The 19,352-nt window shown below is 37.9% G+C and overlaps 1 protein-coding gene across 5 annotated transcripts in view; it reads left to right on the forward strand.

Moving 5' to 3' along the window:
- Nucleotides 1-19,352, forward strand: part of MECOM (MDS1 and EVI1 complex locus) — a 290,270-nt gene that overhangs the window by 236,327 nt on the left and 34,591 nt on the right. For 3 of the 5 annotated variants that reach the window (XM_021702564.1, XM_044914885.1, XM_044914895.1), the window contains exons 4-7: nucleotides 6,153-6,255; nucleotides 10,198-10,414; nucleotides 15,769-15,916; nucleotides 17,194-17,347. In XM_021702564.1, the coding sequence (XP_021558239.1) occupies nucleotides 6,153-6,255; nucleotides 10,198-10,414; nucleotides 15,769-15,916; nucleotides 17,194-17,347 (622 nt within the window). Of the gene's footprint in view, nucleotides 1-6,152; nucleotides 6,256-10,197; nucleotides 10,415-15,768; nucleotides 15,917-17,190; nucleotides 17,348-19,352 lie in introns of those variants that run through there. The other 2 variants (XM_044914892.1, XM_044914889.1) reach the window with 2 other exon arrangements.

A 19,352-nucleotide genomic window follows, 5' to 3' on the forward strand; every position in this document is an offset into this window, starting at 1 on the left:
TAACTGAAACTTTAAAAGCTTCCAGGCCGGGTACACTGTAGGCTTCAGATATAATAGTAGGTGGATCCTTATCATTTGCACTGTTTATACAAACTAAAACCAACAGTTCTCTGTTTTGTGTCATCCAATAAATTATACCTGGCTTTCTCTTCATGTTATTAATAAAGAGATAAAAATGGGGGGAAAAGGTTCTCCTCCAATAATATTTTTGTCCTGAAAATAACAAGTAGATACATATTTCTGGATATAGGTAGACACTACCTCGTATTTCTCAAAATATCTTCTAGTCTTTAGACTGTCATCCGAAAGACGAATATGGTATACCATCTCTTTGGAGAAATTAAGGAAACTGAGGGTGGTTTGCTTTGGCAGAACCTGGCCATGATAAAATTTCCGTTCTGTTAGACAAACATCTTTCCATTCTGTCATCAATATCTGTCTCCTGAAGATACTTCTCATTATCTCTTACCAGTTAGGCTGAGAATGTATAATAGAGTCCCTCTTGTTGAGGCTAAAAACTTGACATTACTTGTGCCCTCCTGAACATTGGGGCTTCCCACATTGCTATGGGTAGATCGAGGGTCCAGATCGTGTTTCCTAAGCCAGCACATATGCACACATTGTCTTTGTGGACCTGATGTTACCTCTCTGCAGCACCAAGGCTGACAGATGTGTTCATATCTAATGTTGACTTTGTTCAGATATGCAAACTGTCACCTACCTCCCCTCCCACCTAGCTTCCAAATGTTAAAGTTCCACTCAGTTGTTCCTAGTCTTCTGACTGATACATTGTGTGAAGCTATAGAAAAGAAAGCACTCAGGCTGAATGTTAGGAGCTGGGAGAGGCAGAAATCAACTGTCAACTTCAAAGGGAGAAGACAGCAATAGTCTGAAAAAGTTGTCTCTCCATACAGATTCTGCAGGGAGTACATTTCTCTATTATTTCAATTATTACAACTTCCTGAATAGGTTGAAGGTCATTCATAATTCACACTTCTGTCATTTTTAGACATGCCAAATGCTGTCTGTTAAGCATAAGTAAAACTTCAGTGCTTGACCAGGAAAAATAAACGGGATTCATAACAATGAGGCCTTGTTCATCTTTTTAAAAGTAAATGATGTGTTTTCTTTTTTTCTTGTTTCCCCCCCCTGTGCACTGAATTTCTCTTCTGTCTCAATAGTACAAGCACAATACTTTAAATTGATCCAAGCATAGCAAACTAGACTGTAAGTCTGGTCTGACAGATTCTAGATTTTTCTATTTTATAGGATAATAAACAAGAACCCACATTATTACCATTTATAAATACAAATAGTAGCATTGTCTATTTGATGGAGGACCAGGTTGAACACAGGCCTTGACAGTATAAAACAATTTGTCTGAAGTCTTTTATAGCCTATTAACTTTCCTATCGGAATGCTTGTAAGCGTCCATACTCATTTTAGTGCTTGTGCTCTTGGACTTAAATAACAAAAGAACATGAATATTTAATAAAATATGATTAATTCCAATTCCAACTACGTATAATATATAACTATATATAACATATATACAATGTGTTATACATAATATATTATTACATATCCTTATATGATATATAATTAGAATTAAGCATATGCCATTAAACATTCATTTACATTAATAGATAAAATATGAGATTGCTAATATTTTATGCAAATTTGGAATTTTCCCAAGGTGTATACTTTGCCACATTTATAGGTCACATATAAAAATATGTAACATATCTAAGCACGTACATGCTTATATATAACATTGTATGAAAATATACCTTTTGGAAGTCTAAAATTTGTTAAGTCAAATCCAGTCACAACTGCCTTTTTTTATCCTTAGCCTTGAGAATATTAACTGAAGGGGTATTTGTTTGACATTTGGAACTGGTTTCAAGGTTTGCTTAAAATACATTAAGTATAATAATTATGTTTAGAGTAATTTCTGTATAGATGAATATAATATTAAATTTATGCCTTAAATTGTGAATTTTACCACTAGTAAAAGTGAACAATTTGGGGAATTTCTAGCTTTATTTTCAAAATTGAATGATTTAGAATTAAAAAAAAACATATTTAGAAATTTCACTACTATGCTATTTTAGCAAATTTAGAAAATTAAAAAAGTACAAAATGATCTATTAATGAAAACATCTACTGTAAATATTTATTCTTATAAATTGAGGCATCCAGAGATCTAGATATAATATCCATACTTACAAAGATAGAAAAATAGCTTTCTGGAAAAATAAAAAGAGTCCACAAAGATATTGGGAAATTAAAATTTTTTATGTGATAAAATGAAAAAAAAACCACCTTAACTTTCAAAAGTGTCAAATGTACGCACAATTAGGTCATGGTCATAACATGTTGTATTTCTGGAATTTGTTATTTGCTACCAAAGAGAAAACTCTAGAGGAGTTAACACATTTTAAAAATGCTTATCATGACTTTTAAAAGAACGGAATTTTTATATATTCCTATTTTCTTATACTCTAAGGCCCTGTTCCTCTTATCTTTCAACTTATATTGTGAGGAATTGAGTTTTTTTCCTTCTTATAAAACATTCTGAGAGAGACACAGCAAAATAATAAATCAACAACCCTTTTTGTATCAATCTGAACTTTTTCTAAGTCTTTGAGACTTTGGAGTCCCTCTTTATATACTTCAGTTGAATTCATCACAAAATCCCAGATTCAGGACAGTTTTATTTTGGATCCAGATAACTTTTTCCATAAAACCCCCTGATGGGAGAAGAGACCTTTTTTTTAATGGAATTTAACAGAGTAATGATTCCCTTCCATTTTCTCCAGCTAAAAAACCAGAGAGGTTATATTGGTAGGATTTCTGCTTCTGGTACATAACTCAGATGACATATAATTTGTAGGACTGCAATAGAGCTGAGATTTTGAGAATACACTGAGTTTAAAGACATTATGGTTATATTTTTTATGAGCATGGCCAAGAATACTTAATACACAAACCTGTGGGAAAAAGCTACATAAATCACTTCTGTTATTAATTGCATTTTTATTTGCTGAAAGACATATTTTATAATATAAAAGCAGAAATGTGTGATATCTGATTTTCTGAAAGGCTTGATTCCGCCAAGATTACATTTCATCATTCCTCCACATAGTTGTTTTGAGGCAATGAATTGTCATTATGTTTTTGTTTAAACTCCTCCTCTCACTTCTCCAAGGCCTGCTGGTGAATTATTATTGCTAGAACATAAATTAACTTTATACGTAGACATCTCTGGATTCGAGTATTCAAATTATATTTTTGGGTCATTGTAATTATAGGTGGAAAAATATAATGTTATCGAATCTCTCTAAGATCCTGAGAGATGAGATATAAAGAGGATCACAAGTGGTAGCAACACCTTGAAAAAACCCACTAGATTTCTAAGGGTGTGGTAGATGGGACTTCGAGGCACATTCTTATTGCTATATGAGGAAGCGTGCCCAGAATCTGCCCTCATTACGTCTGGCGCTTGCCAGTTCTTTTCAAACCTCGGTTTCATGAGCACCGTAAAAATTCACTTAAAATCGAAAAGAACACCCTGAAGTTAAAACCCACTCTACTTTACCTTGCCTTTCATGGCCTGGAATGTCACCTTTTACCTCCAGTAAATAAAGCCAACATCAACACTCTTCCGTGTCTTTTATTTTTTATGCACTCAATATTCCTCAGATGACAGTCTGGACACTTATAGGGAATTACAGTAGCAATTGATGTCCCTGCAAAGAGAATTGTCTCTATATTCTATACTTACAATGTACCTATCATTTTCTTTTGTTTCTTGGACTGTTCACACTGGACTGAATCAATCTGAAATGGAATTAAGAGACGTGATTCAGAGTGGACCACAAAGAAATCATGATATCACAATACTTTCTTAAAATGACCTGGCGTGTGTGTCTAAGCAGAGTTCCCCAACAGAGACAATTGCCCTGTGTGACGATCTTGCAGGGTATTGTCTCTTTAACCTCACTATTTCCGAGAAGCCACCGAAAAGTTCTAATATGTCACAATTCAAATGTCAACATGTTGTTGGAAAGGAAGCTAATAAGTTAAACCTTTGAGAGATGCCAAAAAAAGAGGTGATTCAAACTGTTGAGAGAAGTCCATTGTTTTTTAAGGTGAAATAGAACTCCAGAATGAAATAGGGTGCTTATAAGCATTTACCTGGAAGGTTTAGGGGGAAAAAAGCGAAAACACATTAATTTTTCTCAACCTGATAACTTTTTGAACAGAACTATTCCTCTCAGTGTACTTCCCAAAACAGGAAAATGTGCAGGTATGGGTTAATAAGATACAAACTGCACACTCACTGGTTTTTGTAGAAATAGCACATAACAAGGGGTAATTTTCTTAAGGCAGTCTGAGCCTATCTATAGGTAGATATAAAGAATCTTAGGTTATATGATAACATATTCTAGCAACATTTTGCGTTTAGCATTATTTTCTATAAACCAACTTCACATGGTTAAATTACTGTTGAATGAAAAAATGATTTTATTTTGACAGGAAAGAAACTAGGCAGAAAACACTCCTCATTGAGTGATTTTTTGGATTTAGCACAATTTGGTGCTGTGATGTTTTTATAGAAAAATAAACAACTGGACTTTAGAGCCACCTACTGGAATAAAGAGGCACATACTTATATTTGATGTCTTCTGTTTTTCAAAAGATAAACAAATAGACAAATACCAGGAAAGTTATGCACATTTCTGTTGGTCTTATAAGGTATTAATTTACTCAGTTTTTCTGAATTTGAAATGTCAAATATCCTGCAAGAAACCAACAGTTAAAGCAATGCCTTCTAAAGATATATTCTCATAGTTCTTAGTAATTTGTGTTATGTGAGTTTTCTCCCCATTGGATTGAGACTGAGCAGAATTGTATCCCTAGTTTTGTTGTTGTCTTTGTTGCTCTGGTGGTACTGTGTGTGTGTGTGTGTGTGTGTGTGAATGTTACTGGTCTCATTTTCACCAATTAATTGTATAATCTCATTCTTTCTTCCACAGCCTCTATCTTGTCATGGAATTGTTGTTCAATAAATAATCTTAGAATAAGATTAAAAACTAAGAACATTTTTTGTGGTAAAATGAATAGGTACCTTAAGTATTTTCATGATTAAATGCTTTTTTATTGAGAAATGATTGACATATAACATTATATTACTTTCAGGTGTGCAACATAATAATTAGCTATTTGTATATATTGTGAATTAAGATGCTTTTATAGATTAAAAGAACCCTGAAACCTGGACAAGTAAATTGGACAATGACTTGCCTAAAGTCACAGAGCTGGTGAGGGGAAAGGTAGGCAGCTCTCAGAAATTACAGGTCCACATTTGCCCCACAGCTTTCTAGTCAGTCATTAACGGATTTATTAAATTTTTTCTCTCCTCAGAATTTTGCTAGAAAGCAGGGGAATAAGCACCACCCCCTTCCACCCTGGTGAATGAATCAATTAAAGGCATATTGCCTGCTTTCAGAGAATGGGAGTCAGGAGCTGGGGCATGAGGGCAAGTCCTGGATCTGGGAGTACTGATGATTGGTGAGAGGGAGATTAAGCTTTTTAAAAACAAAAGGTTCTCCTTTGACTATGTTCGCTACAGATCAGCTCCTTATGTCATGTCCTTCCAATCTGCTGCCTTAAAACACCTTGTTGAGAAGGTGGCTGCCTTAGAGGACATGTTAAGAGAGGTCATTGTGCCCTTGCCGCCCTTTGCAAGGCTACTGCTGGATAATGCCAGACACATTCCGCTCTGTGAATACCTGGGTGGGGGGGGGGGCGGTTCACTAGAGTGAGGAATTCAGAGAAGGGAAGGTTCTTCACTAAATATTACACAAGGTGTATGTGACACAGAAAGCCTTGTGTGAAGACAATTTGATTGGTGAAGTAGGATTTGGAAGAACTTTGTGAATTGGCATGAGAGTCACAGCTTTCCATCCATCATCAGAAGGCTAATTTTCAGGACACAAAACAGGAAGTCACACTTCTTTTGATAAAAATAAAAATAAATATGTTCGGGTCTGAGAAAATGTACAGATATTAGTGGATATCTTGCCCTTTCTTAACATTCACTTCTTTCTCTCTCCCCATCTCATCCATTTCTGGTCTTATTGAAGATATTTTATAGAGTAGTCGCAGACATTGCACCAGGAGAGGAGCTCCTGCTGTTCATGAAGAGTGAAGACTATCCCCATGAAACTATGGCGCCGGATATCCACGGTTAGTACTGCTCATGCCACCGTCCTCACCACCCTCATTCGGTCACTGTGATGGAGCATCCCCATGAGTCCATTGCACGTGGCATGTATCGGTTTTCCTGGCTCTTTAACATCAGTTTTAACAAACTCTTTCTCTTGCGACTGGCTCTTTCCTTGGCTTGACATCTGGCTGATGTTAACTGTGAAGCTCAAGTCAGCAGAGGTCTTCCCTAAAGTGGAGGTGAAAGGAATTTTGACTACTTCGACTGAGATATCACATGGTTAAGTTTTTTGTCAATGCCTTAGACTATGGGGAGGATCCTTTCACTGTACAAAAGTCATTTCAGGGAACTCAGTTTGGACTTTAATAAATCTAGTGGCTGTTTCTTCCCATCTAATGTTCTGTTACTGGGAAAACTGTGTCAATGTGAGTAAAATCCTAGCCAGCATGACCATATGGGAGAGGGTTGGAGGGATGGGGATTGGGAGAAAAGTACACAAGAGGAGATTTTACAGCCAGAGAAATTTTTATTTGCCAGAGACCTATTCTAAATCAAATGAAGGGGGGGATCTAAACAATTACAGTTACTAGTTATATGCGTACAGGACAGATAAGGAGAAAATTCTACCCATATTGATTTGTATCATTGGGATAAAAATTGAGTACTTTTTTCTTTCTCTTTCTTATTTCTCTCTCCTAATATAACATGATTTGGTTCAGCATAATCTAGTGGTGTCTTTAGAGTGTTTTTTAGCTGGAAGGACTACTGGGAAGGGTTACTCACACCAACTTAGCTGACAGGTGGGGATCGAGCCACTTCCCATCCCTCTGGCATTCCCGACGGGAAAACCTCAGTCTCTCCTCCTTTAGCTCCTCCGAAGGAAGCCACCAGTCTTGGTTGGCTCTTTACTTGAACATTTTTTTCCTTTGGCTGGGCTGCATTCTGCCTTTTGTAGATTATAGCATTGTATTTTGGGGAACCTTTTGGAAATTCTTGTCTTCTTAGAAACCCAGTGTTCTCAACCAACCTGGTAGAGTCTCAGCCTGAATAGGGAGTCTGATCCAATAGGGGTGTGTGAGAGCTGAGGGTGCTTATATGATAAGAAATGTAATCTGGGCTTTCTCTAGAGCAAGGCAACTTTCATTAGTGAATGTTAGGTCTTAAGAGGTTTTCAAACAATTATTTTTAGAAATATGAATGTTCTAGATCTATAAATATTCTAAGTGTTCTAGTTATATAAATATTCAAAATATTCTAAAGTCTAAATATAAATGTTTAGCAATATAAATATTCTGAAAAACTAAATAGAAGTGACTATTCTTCTTTTAGGGCTACCATTCATAAATGACCTGCCTTTATAACATTCTTGAACCCATCAGTTGCTTTTTGTTTTCATTGTGTCATATCCATATCCGTATATATACAGCATATATGTTATATGTAATGTTTATGGTGTTTAATGGTGATTTGTGTTTTATACTCCTAGGATTTCACATTGCTTAGGAGAGAGAAAATAAAACACATGCATCACACACCTACTATATACCAGATGTATGCTCTCCATTTATTATCTCACTTGGTCTTACACATAGATCAAGCCTGTAGGAGAGGAATCATTTCTGTTACACACACAGAAAAGCTGAGGCTACATAAAGCTAGGTAAATTGGTCAAGACCACATGACTAGAAAGTAGTAGAATCAGCTTTCAAACCAAGGTTTTGCTGTCTCTAAAGCCTAGGCCTTTTCCATCCATTCTGCAGCCTGGAGGTTCTGTTTGTGTTCAGACTGCTGGTGAGATCCTAAATGTAGATCTTTTTTTCTTTTTCTTTTTCTTTTTTTTTTTCTTAGAGAGAGAGAGGGTGAGAGTGAGAGCAAGCAGGGGTGTGGGAGAGGGGGCTCAGAGAGAAAGAGAGAATCCCAAGCAGACTCTACGCCCAGCACAGGGCTCAGTCTCATGACCCTGAAGTCATGACCTGAGCCAAAATCAAGAATTGGATGCTTAACCAACTGAGCCACCCAGGCACACCCTAAATGTAGATCTTAAATATGTGAATAGTGTGACAGATTATAGGAAATGTTTCCATTACCTGGAAAATGTCATCAAGAAACCTGACTTTACAGCTGAGGTTATTTATTTTAGAATAAATCCTTAACCCTCTACCGTCCAAAGTTGACACACATATTAAATCTACATAGTGATTTCTTTTTTTTTTTTTTTTTTGCGAGAGAGAGAATGAGAGACAGAGAGCACGAGAGGGAGGAGGGTCAGAGGGAGAAGCAGACTCCTCGCTGAGCAGGGAGCCCGATGTGGGACTCGATCCCGGGACTCCAGGATCATGACCTGAGCCGAAGGCAGTCGCTTAACCGACTGAGCCACCCAGGCGCCCTACATAGTGATTTCTTTACCGTCCTGGGCTCCCTGTTACTGGCTTGGTTTAAATGAAACCAGTATTGTGTGTGGATTATAGCAGTGGTGTCCCATTTGACTTCTACTTAACTTCTCACGCTATAGCTAGGCTTTCCGACTTTCAGTGGCTTTCTGCTCCCTTTTTAGCACGGGCCCCCAAAGCCCCTAGTGACCTGCTACCTTCTCTTCCTTCACTTCCCGTTGCTTCCCTACATGCACCCTATCGACCTGCCCTGTTTTACTACAGCTTTGCCTTTCCACAAGCTGCCATGCTCTTCCTTTCCTTTACCATCTGTCCACGCTGTTTCCATTGCCTGAGACGTCCTCCGTCATCCCACTTCACCTGGCGGATGCTCGCTCATTGCAAAGCCTTTTCTGAACCTCTCTCCCTCAGGTTAGATGGATTAGACACGTTCCTCTGGGCTCCCTTGGGCCCTGTGCACGCATCGGTCATAAAAGATATCACACGCTATTTGTTCACATGTCTATCCCCTTGAGTTTCTTATATAGTCATTCCCTAGCCAAGTGCCTAGCATTTGTTGGTGACTAAAATATTCCCACAAAAGCAGTCAGTCGGTGCACAACTGGCGCTAGGCCCTGGCTGTAGGGAATAAAACAGGGATTATGCGTCCCGTTGCCCTGGCTGTCTTGTCAGCATTGTGAGCTCTTTTCAAGCCTTCTGTGATTGTGTCTGTGTGGGCTGTGCGTGGTATGGCCTCACGAGCAGGCTAAAAGTGATTCAGATGGAAAGGATAGGAACTATACCATCACTACCTGACCCTTTATAACCTTGTTATCGCTAGTTCCCACTATGACCACTTATTTATCTTACTGATTCAGAGTGCCAATGCGTATATTTGCTGTTTAACGGGGCCCTGCCAATTAGCACTGACCCTAGGGTAACATAAATTAGCCTCGAAGGGTACTAAAAACATCCTGTGTCCCATTACATGGTAATGGGGAATGTAATGAAACATCCAAGTTTACTGCTATTAACCAGGTGTCAGCATGACTCAGACGGGGACTCAGTGTCCCACGAGCCCTCCAGGTAACACGGTACAGTGAGAAGGGTATGAGACAGAGGTGGGTTCAAATCCTGGCACGACCCCTTGGGTCTGTAATCCCTGACTGGTTACTGAACTTCTCTGAGCTTTAGTAGCCTCATCTGAGAATGGGATACAAATCCGACTTACAGTTTCTCCTGATCGGGTTTTGAGAAATATCAGTAACCCATGAGCAGGGTCGAGGAAATAGATGATGCTCAGTCAGCAGTCATTATTACTTTTAATCAATATTAACTCCTGGGAGGGTTTAAGCCGTAACGTTTTTATCTGTTAAGGAAGCTATACTGTAGCCACAGGAACCACATTATCCTGCTGGGCTGTGTCCTGGCTTCTCTACAGGTATTATTTTTAAGTCAGGTTAAAAATTGCAGTGCTGGAAATGACAATGAAATCATTTCTAGTATGTCTTCCATAATTCGGTAAGAACTGCTGGTTTGTGGTGACACTTCCTGAGCGGCCCAGGCCTGGTAACATCTGAATTATTTTCACAGAAGAACGGCAGTATCGCTGCGAGGACTGTGACCAGCTCTTTGAGTCCAAGGCTGAACTAGCAGATCACCAGAAGTTCCCCTGCAGTACCCCTCACTCAGCATTTTCAATGGTGGAAGAAGACTTCCAACAAAAACTCGAAAGTGAAAACGATCTCCGAGACATACATGCAATCCAGGAGTGTAAGGAATGTGACCAAGTCTTCCCCGATTTGCAAAGGTTAGAAATGGCTTGTTGCACTACGGAACATGTTTATTTACTCTGCAGTCCAGTGTTGTTGTTATGCAGTCGGTATACTGAATTTTCAGAATGTATGCAGATGGGAAATTTGGAACTGTGATGAGCCTGAAAAAGTGTGCTAGCGACATGTTCAGAAATCAGTTTTCACTGGAAATTCTTATCTGTAAGACATTTACAGTGGAGTTGGAATTAGTTACTTTGATGCTAGCCAGAAAATAATGTGTTTATGTTTGTTTGAGGAGTGTTATCGGGAACTGAAAGCTTAACGTTGCAGCATAAAATATGACTTAGAGGAAGAATCAAGAACGTTGGAACAACACTGATGCCAATTAAAGTCATCATATGCCAAACAGTAAAGCTGCCTCTAGAAACATCTAGATGATTAAGAAAAAAAAAAAAAAAGATTGGTTCTGGTATACACTTAATGAAAGATCAATGATCTTTTGATAGATTCGTGTCACCTGTGGATTTCAATTTCAATGATTTATCTAAACTGCACATATATAAAAGAATAAGAAAATCATGTCCAATGAAGAAAATGTTCTGTTTCCCAAAAGGGAAAAAATAAACTTGATATAAATGAAATTATTCTTTAATACTTATTTTTAACAAAGTAAAAATCATGTATCAGCAGTATATTAACTTTTGTAGGCTTTTGAACTTCATTCAAGAACATTTTTTTATTTCTATTAAAACAGCAACTCTGGAACCTACTCTTGGAAAACTGTATTGATAATTATGCTGCAGAACAGTCTTTCAGATCAGGGATGTATATAACCAGCTAGTAGGTTTTCTGTTTGTTTCTACCTAGTGGTTTTTGCCTCGGCGCACAAGCAGTTTTAAGAATTGCTTTCATTTCTTTGCTTTTAAATCCAGAAACGATTCTTGGAACCTAGAATCAGAATTCCAAATGGGCATAATGTTGTATTTAAGTGGGAATGGTAGTATATCAACTGGTCTTACTCAAGAGTATGAATTACTCATGGTTTATCTTGGACTCTCTACCTATTGCCCTTGACCATTTTGTTTCCTTTCTTAGTGCCTTCCCTTCTTTTCTCTCCTCTTTCCCTCTGTTGATTGCCCTGCCTCCTCTTCTCTGGCTAGGCTTCTTACAAGAAAGGATTTCACACAGTAGTCATTGATTTTAGTGCGTAAGTAACTAAAAAAGCATCAAGTATAACCCAGTCCTTGAGGAGACTGAGTCAAAGAATGAATTTCTAGGTTTGAAAATTCAGGCCTGCTTTTAGAGAGTAAAGGGGAATAAAAGGGCTTTCCCAGTACTCATCTTTACTATTTAATATAAATCCATGTAGAGAATAAGTCTGTTACGGATATTTGGTAAAACATAGATTTGTAATGAAGTCATAGCATGTCTCATAAATATAACTATGACCAAATTAAAAAATGAAATGAAAGTAATAAATACCAGTGGGTAAGGAAAGTATTTATATGTAAAGCAGTATCTCTGATGCCAGAGATTAAGTATATTTCCTTCAATTTTGTTATCAGAGATAATGGACAACATTATAAAACAAAAATTCGTGGACTAAACACTAAAATGTAATCCCTACTTCCCACTAGAAGTGTATGGCGACACTTAGGTGGAGAGAGGTTCTTAACTCTGACTAGCTGTAGGATTGAGCCCGAGTCAACTCTACTTAATGCCAAAACCAACTGTCAGTTTGGTTCCTTCAGTCAAACATTCAGTGGAAAACAATAAGGAAACCTAATTATCTGGTATTGGATGAACTCTCAAAACTTACTTTTTGGTAGCTCAGCCAGATGGATCTAGCATGTCACTATGCAACCTGATGTCGACCATCTAAGTGGTATTTTTGGTTATATAATTTAGCCATGGGCAGAACCTACATTCCCTGAATATTTTCCACTTTGTCGAATCCTATATTGTTGCTTTATACAAATGAGAAATCCTTTTTTGACATGGTAATTATTCTGTACTGTATCTTTCTGTAAAGTGTTGAGAAAAAAAAAAAATAACCCCTTCCCCCGCTACCCCACAAAAAAAAAAAAAAAGGGGGGGGGGGCGAGAAACAAAGATTGATATACAGAAGTTGAAAAGAACCCAGAAGGCTAGGCAAAGCTCCATAAATTAAAGTTCCATGAAAAGTGGAGAAGTTTCACTAATGACTGATTGGATTGCTTCTTTGTGAAAGAAATGCACATTTGCTTCTGTAAGAACCACTTGCCTTTTTATTCTTTCTATTACTAATAAACTGATAGCTGATAATTCCATGGAACAATATGGATTTTATGCTCGAGTAGAAGAAAGAAAGGAAAGTTCCCTTTGCACTGCTATTTATTTTTCCCCCTGTATACCATGTACTGTTCTCTTGAAACTCTATCATCTCTTTGGAGTTAGGACACGGGAATAAGACTCCATGTATAGGCCAACTCTACCACTAGATTTCAGAGTTTATGAGTTGACATACACATTGGAATATATTATATATGTCATAAAATGGCATGCCTTCCCCGGGTGGCTGAGGATGACAGAGAATACTAATCTGTGCAATGATTGGAAGATGTCCCTGACTCAGTTCAATGTTAACTGCGGTTGATGGTATCTCTCTCTTAACTCTCTTAATAACATTTCAACTTGTGTAACAAACAGGGAATTACATATTGTAGATAAAGATAGGGCTGTTCTGGTGACTCCACACACCTGTAATCTCCTGGTACCTTTTGTTCACAGAGATATCACCATTTGTGCTCAAATAGAATAGCATTACAAAGTCGACTGACTCATGGGGGCAGGAAAAGTAAGTTCACGTGCCAATATGAGTAGGGTTGTAGGGAGGAAGCTGGGGAAGAGAAAAAATATGGGAAAGATATTTCTGATTTATCAAGATATGAGAAAGGGTACTTTTTTACACATACTGCCATGCACACAATCTACACCACTACTGGATTTTTCTAGGCACACAGGCATCTTACTTGATACTCGAATTTAGAATATTCATCTCACAGAAAAATAAAACTTGGGAAAGAAAGAGTGCTTACATGATTGGTAGTCTTTTTTTTTTTTTTAGTATCTTTTTACTATGGAATGTTTCAAAATATACAAAACTAGAGAGGATGGTGTAATAAACCCCCATAGACTCAATTTCAATAATTATCATGCAAGGCCAGTCTTGTCTCAGCTATACTCGTTCGGATTATTGAAACAAATCCTGGACATTATGTCATTTTATTCATAAATAGCTCAGTATGTATCTGTAGGAAAAAAGGACTCCTTAAAACACACATTTCAATACCACACTTTAAAAATAATGATTCTTTAGGATTACCAAATATAAAGTCAGTGTTCAGATTCCCCCAGTTATCTCATTATTTTTAGGGTTTTTTGTTTGAATTAAGATCAAACTAAGGTCCACCAATGCAATTAGTAGGCATATCTCTTATGTCTCTTTTAATTTATAAGTTCCTCCAAAGTCAGTTTCTTTCTTTCTTTTCTTTCTTTCTTTCTTTCTTTCTTTCTTTCTTTCTTTCTTTCTTTTCTTTTCTTTCTTTCTTTCTTTTTTCTTTCTTTTTCTTTCTTTCTTTCTTTCTTTCTTTTTCTCTTCTTTTTTCTTTCTTTCTTTCTTTCTCTCTCTCTCTCTTTCTCTCTCTCTCTCTCTCTCTTTCTTTCTTTCTTTCTTTCTTTCTTTCTTTCTTTCTTTCTTTCTTTTCTCTCTTCCCCCTCCCTCCCCTCTCATTAAAATTTATTTATAGAAGAAACTGCTTTTTCCTGTAGCATTTCCTCCAGTCTGGATTCTACTGATCATGTCCCCTTAGTGTTAACATCTTTCTCCATCTTCTCTACTTCCTGTAAAATATCCCAAGCCTTGATCAGATTTAGGTTCATTGTTTTAGGAAGAAAACCTCACTGATGTTATGGTTTATTTCCTTCAGGAGGCACAAGATTTATTTATGGATTGCCTAGATTTATTAATTGTTTATGTGCTGTAAAATGAATGTTTTCTACTTCTATCATTCTTTCATTATTATCTATACTAATTCTATACAGAGAAACTTCCCCTCATTGTTTATTTGCTCACCCTGAAGTACAGTTCATATAGGAAAGGCAAGACATGTGAGTGAGTTTTCCCTCTTTATTTACTAGTTTTCAGAATAATGATTTGGCTTCCCAGCATCTTCCAAGTGTGACCAGTGAGGCTTTGCTTGTGTGATTTTGAATATTGTTTGTTAAAGGATGAGATTATTATTTTTGTTGATGCTTAAATTTCCTCATCTCTGGTCAGTGGGTGTCTTTTCAGGTTGCTACCTTAATTCTTTTGACCTGATATATAATTTTCTTGCATTTTGCCGTAATAAGATGTTCAGGGCCCATCTTGTGTATCTTGGGCTTCAACTTTGAAACAGGCTGTTTCTCCAAGGAGCTTTGGTTATTTTATTTGGGGGTAGCATCCCAGTGTGTTATATGTGTGTATTTAATTAACAAACATGTTACAGACATCTGAGTATCACAGCAATCCATTATCTATAATATTTGCTTTTCATTGCATTCATGCAGATTTCATATACCAGTTTTAGAAGAGAGGGAAATATTTGAGAAGCAAAAATATTCTAAGCTTTAAACCAGAGAAATTGTGCTTGTGAGAAACTTCTAACTATGCTTTTCTTTTGAGGGGCTTTAATAGTGCATCCACTTATAATATTATACACTTTTCTTTCCTCCCTAATTCATAGGCACTATATATATGTACACTTCTATATCTGTGTATATCCATATCCATTCGTCAGTTCATCTGCTTGACCTTCCATCCATCCGTCCTAGGGTTATATTGGGAAGTTGCTTGTTGAATAGTTAGTGTACGGCTCACTTCCCCATATGGTGATATGGGTAGAAACAAGAGTACCTTTTTGAATCTAGAGGTTATAGGCCTTAGATAGCATACCTGCCTGCATGTTCTTAAGCATTTTTGAGGATCTTCTGTTTGAGTGTTTGTGTTTGAATTAAGTGGGTATGAGCAGTATGTGTTGCCCTTAGAATGGTGTAGTGAATCGAGACCTGGACAAATGACAAGTCACTTACCGTGCCCTTGAATTGGCAGCTAATCCCTGATAGTCGTATCCGATTTATTTTCTAACAACAGGGGTACTTCTCTCATGTTAGTGAGAGACACAGTCTAGGAGAAATACATTTTCTTTTGTCCATTGCAGGCCTGTTTCTTCTCCTTCGTCTTCCTCACCTCAACCACTTTTCCTTCTTTTTTCTTTAATTGCCAGTTGGATTACTAATAAAATGACATTCTGTTTATGAATGTGTTCTTTGTCACCATGTCTTATTAAATCAATTGTTCTCTTAACAGCCTGGAGAAACACATGTTGTCACATACTGAAGAGAGGGAATACAAGTGCGATCAGTGTCCCAAGGCATTTAACTGGAAGTCCAATTTAATTCGCCACCAGATGTCACATGACAGTGGAAAGCACTATGAATGTGAAAACTGTGCCAAGGTACAGTGAATTTGTAGACTACTTGGCCTCGCTCTGTCATCCTGCTCTCTCTTAATCCATCACTTGCTATGATATATAAAAACAAGCCTTGAGAGGGGAAACTATAAATATCTTGAGAAAAGTAGACTGAGTGTTGTATGCTAAAAGGCATTAGTACAGTGTATAAAAACACTTAGTGGGTATCCTTTTATTTTTGTAAGGGAGGAAGTGAGGCTTAATGGTGAGTTCCAGAACTAGGTGTCAGACATCCTTGGTAAATTCCTGGTTCCGCTACTGGCTTGCCAGTGTGGGGTTGTTTTATAGCCTTATGGAGAATGAAAATTTTATCCAATGCACATTTACTGATTTATTTTAATAGCAGTTTGTGAGGAAGTCACATAAAGTTTCTGGATGCCTATTCAGAAAGAATAGGAGACTCCTAAATTTGCAGATTTTTCCACCCAAGTCCCCACCATAAATCATCACTTGGTTCTAATTAAAAGCGTGCCTTAGTGGCCACTGCTGAACAGCATAAGGGTGCAAGGAAAGCACTCCACCTTGACCATGACTCTGAATTATGAAAACAGTAACTCACATCATTTAATTTTCGTGGTTCTCAATGAACTAAAAGATGTCCTGATGTCATTGAAGTTGATTTCTATTTCCAGAAACTTCTCATATCATTTGAATATCTTTCTTCATGCCAGTGGAAATTGTGGCACTAGAAATTATCTTTAGAGATGTTTTGCTCCTGGAAGTGTGGGTGACTTTTCATTTTTTTTTTTTTTTTTTTTAGTACAGAGTTTAAGGGAATGGTTTTAGCTTCATGGTAACTTGCTGAAACACAGTGTTAGCTTTAACTCCTGGGGGAACTCTTTGAGTAGATTTGAGATACTTTAGTAAAACTCCCCCCAATTTTGCACACAGTGTGTCTTGGTTTAGAGGACGGAAATAGCACGCCAGTTTTAATCATGTCTTGGTTGGCATTTTATTATTCAACTCTAATCACTCTAAATGGGATCAAAATGATCTTGAATATGGTCTAATCATGCCATTAATTATCTTGTTCAACTGATACCGATGGACATTTCGTGCTAAGGATACAGAGCTGAATAGTTTACAGTCCCTATCCTAGAGGAGCTCACGCTTTGGAAATATGACTTTCTTTTGGTCTTTGGGGAAAACAAATAAACAAAAGCAAAACAAATAAACAAAATTCCTTCTTGAGTCATTCCTGGTCTTCTTTATTGTGTCCTTGGATTAAGTTTCTTGATTAATCAGTACTCATTTCCTAGCAGGTTTTCACGGACCCTAGCAACCTTCAGCGGCACATCCGCTCTCAGCATGTTGGTGCCCGGGCCCACGCGTGCCCGGAGTGTGGCAAAACGTTTGCCACTTCGTCGGGCCTCAAACAACACAAGCACATCCACAGCAGTGTGAAGCCCTTTATCTGTAAGTTTTTAACACTCCAGCCCTCCTTCCTGCATCCTTCTCTCATCCGAAAGGCACTGTGATCAGGAGAGTGGCCGCGTGGCCATGGAAGTGTCTCCGCATGAGCTATTTATGGTCCAGTCCAGTAGGGCTATTTTCTGTTACAAGAAAATCTTTGACACCCAGATCCAGGGTATTTTGTCTCTAATCCCTGGGGTGTTTTCTTTTAGATGAAATCAATAACGAGAGGAGAAAGAAGTCATTAAGTAATGGAAGGGAAGCCTCCCCAGGTTGTAGGATTTAATAGAGACGACCAGATTTGTCTCACGCTGAAAATGGCAGATGCCACTAAGCGAGATGAAGTGATAAAAACCCGTTCTGGATCAGAAAGGGCTGGAAGTACCCCACTTGGCAAGGGGGCTTATGACTCTGTGAGTGTGTGTGTATGAGTATGTGTGAGGGGAAAGGGGGGGGGGGGGAATAAAATTCCCCTTAATCTACATGTTGTTACCAATCACAGGCTGCCGGCCGGTAGTTCTCAGTTACTTGAAAAGCAGAACATTCTCACTTTGATGCCGGACACGATGCTTCTATAACCCACCGCACTAAAGCAAATTTACAGGCAGTGTGTGTTCAGGGGACAGCCAATCTGACCACCTACTTAGAACGTCCCTGTACTTGAGTAACACACTCTGCATAAAGTAAAACTCAGGGCTCGTTTGCTTCTTCTTCTGTCCACCCACTCCTGTTCCCTGTATTATGCTGAGATGTTTCATGAGGAAAATCAGTTGTTTTCGGTCCCTCTGGGCAATGACTCTGGACTTCTTTTAATCCATTGCTCAGCAGGGCACACAAACACAGTGACTCACTGAGTTGTGCTACAAACGTCAAGACTGATTTTGGATCCAGACGAGCATAGAACTGATTGAAGCACACTCCATAGTTGGCAAAAACCTCTGACTCGGGAACCCTTATAACACATTTTTTTTCTGACAAATATGCAATAGTCTGTAGTAGGTGTATGAGACACTACTACAGGACCTGATGGGCAAAAAATATTTTTTAGTGCCAACATGGAGATGCCAGAGACTAACCCTCCTCGTTTTATTACCTCGACACAGCCCTCTTTTGTGCTTCCAAGCACCAAGGGAGTTTTTTTTGTTGTTGTTGGTTTTTTTTTTTTGTTTTCCCCCTTTCCAGCTTACGCTAAAGTCTTGTTTTGCTCATATGTTCTTCTGTTCCCTGGGTGGAGTGAAGAGGACTAGCTGATAAACAAAAGGGTGCTCTAGCCTCCCTTGGGGAAGCTCTGTTCAAAGTCACGGGAAATAAAGTATACAATAGAAATTTTAGACTTCTTGTCTCATAAAGGCATTTCTGACTCTAGGTCGTAACGCCCTTAAAAATGTACTTGCAAGTATTACGGGCATAAATAACTCATTTATTTCTGATTTCTCAGAAACAGACTTTAAACATTTATTGTGTTTTGGTGGGAAAAAAATAGACCAAACGAATTAGGATCACCCATTTAATGCTTTCTCTATTATTTAAACCAAAATTCAGAAAATACAGATTCCTATCATATAAGGTTCTGGGATCTGGAATTTTAATTGTGTTGAAGTCAAGTGTTTCATTTTAAAGCACTATAGGGTGTCCCTTTCCAATCAGCTTGCGCAACTATTTGCCATGAATGCATTTTCAGTAATTATTGGTAAATTTAAATAGCAGATGGCATTCTTCAAATATAAAATCTGACAGAGAACCATGGGGTAATTATGAATAATAGCCATGTAATTTCAGAACAAAAGAGGAGAGTTGGTGTGGAGATTGGGAGTGGAGGAGGTTCACCTAGAGTTGATATCTGTTTCTCACCAGAAGGCCACACACCATGATTTACCCCCACTGGTGTGTTTATGGCAACTGTCTCTTATTACAGTGTACCGCCAAGCTTGAGCCCAAAGTCACCAGTGCTAAGGTAATTACTCACTGCCTTTACAGAAACCTCCAGCCTTCCCAAATAGAAACCACA

The sequence above is a fragment of the Neomonachus schauinslandi genome, chromosome 1 (genome assembly GCF_002201575.2).
Source record: "Neomonachus schauinslandi chromosome 1, ASM220157v2, whole genome shotgun sequence".
In the NCBI taxonomy this organism is placed as follows: domain Eukaryota; kingdom Metazoa; phylum Chordata; class Mammalia; order Carnivora; family Phocidae; genus Neomonachus; species Neomonachus schauinslandi.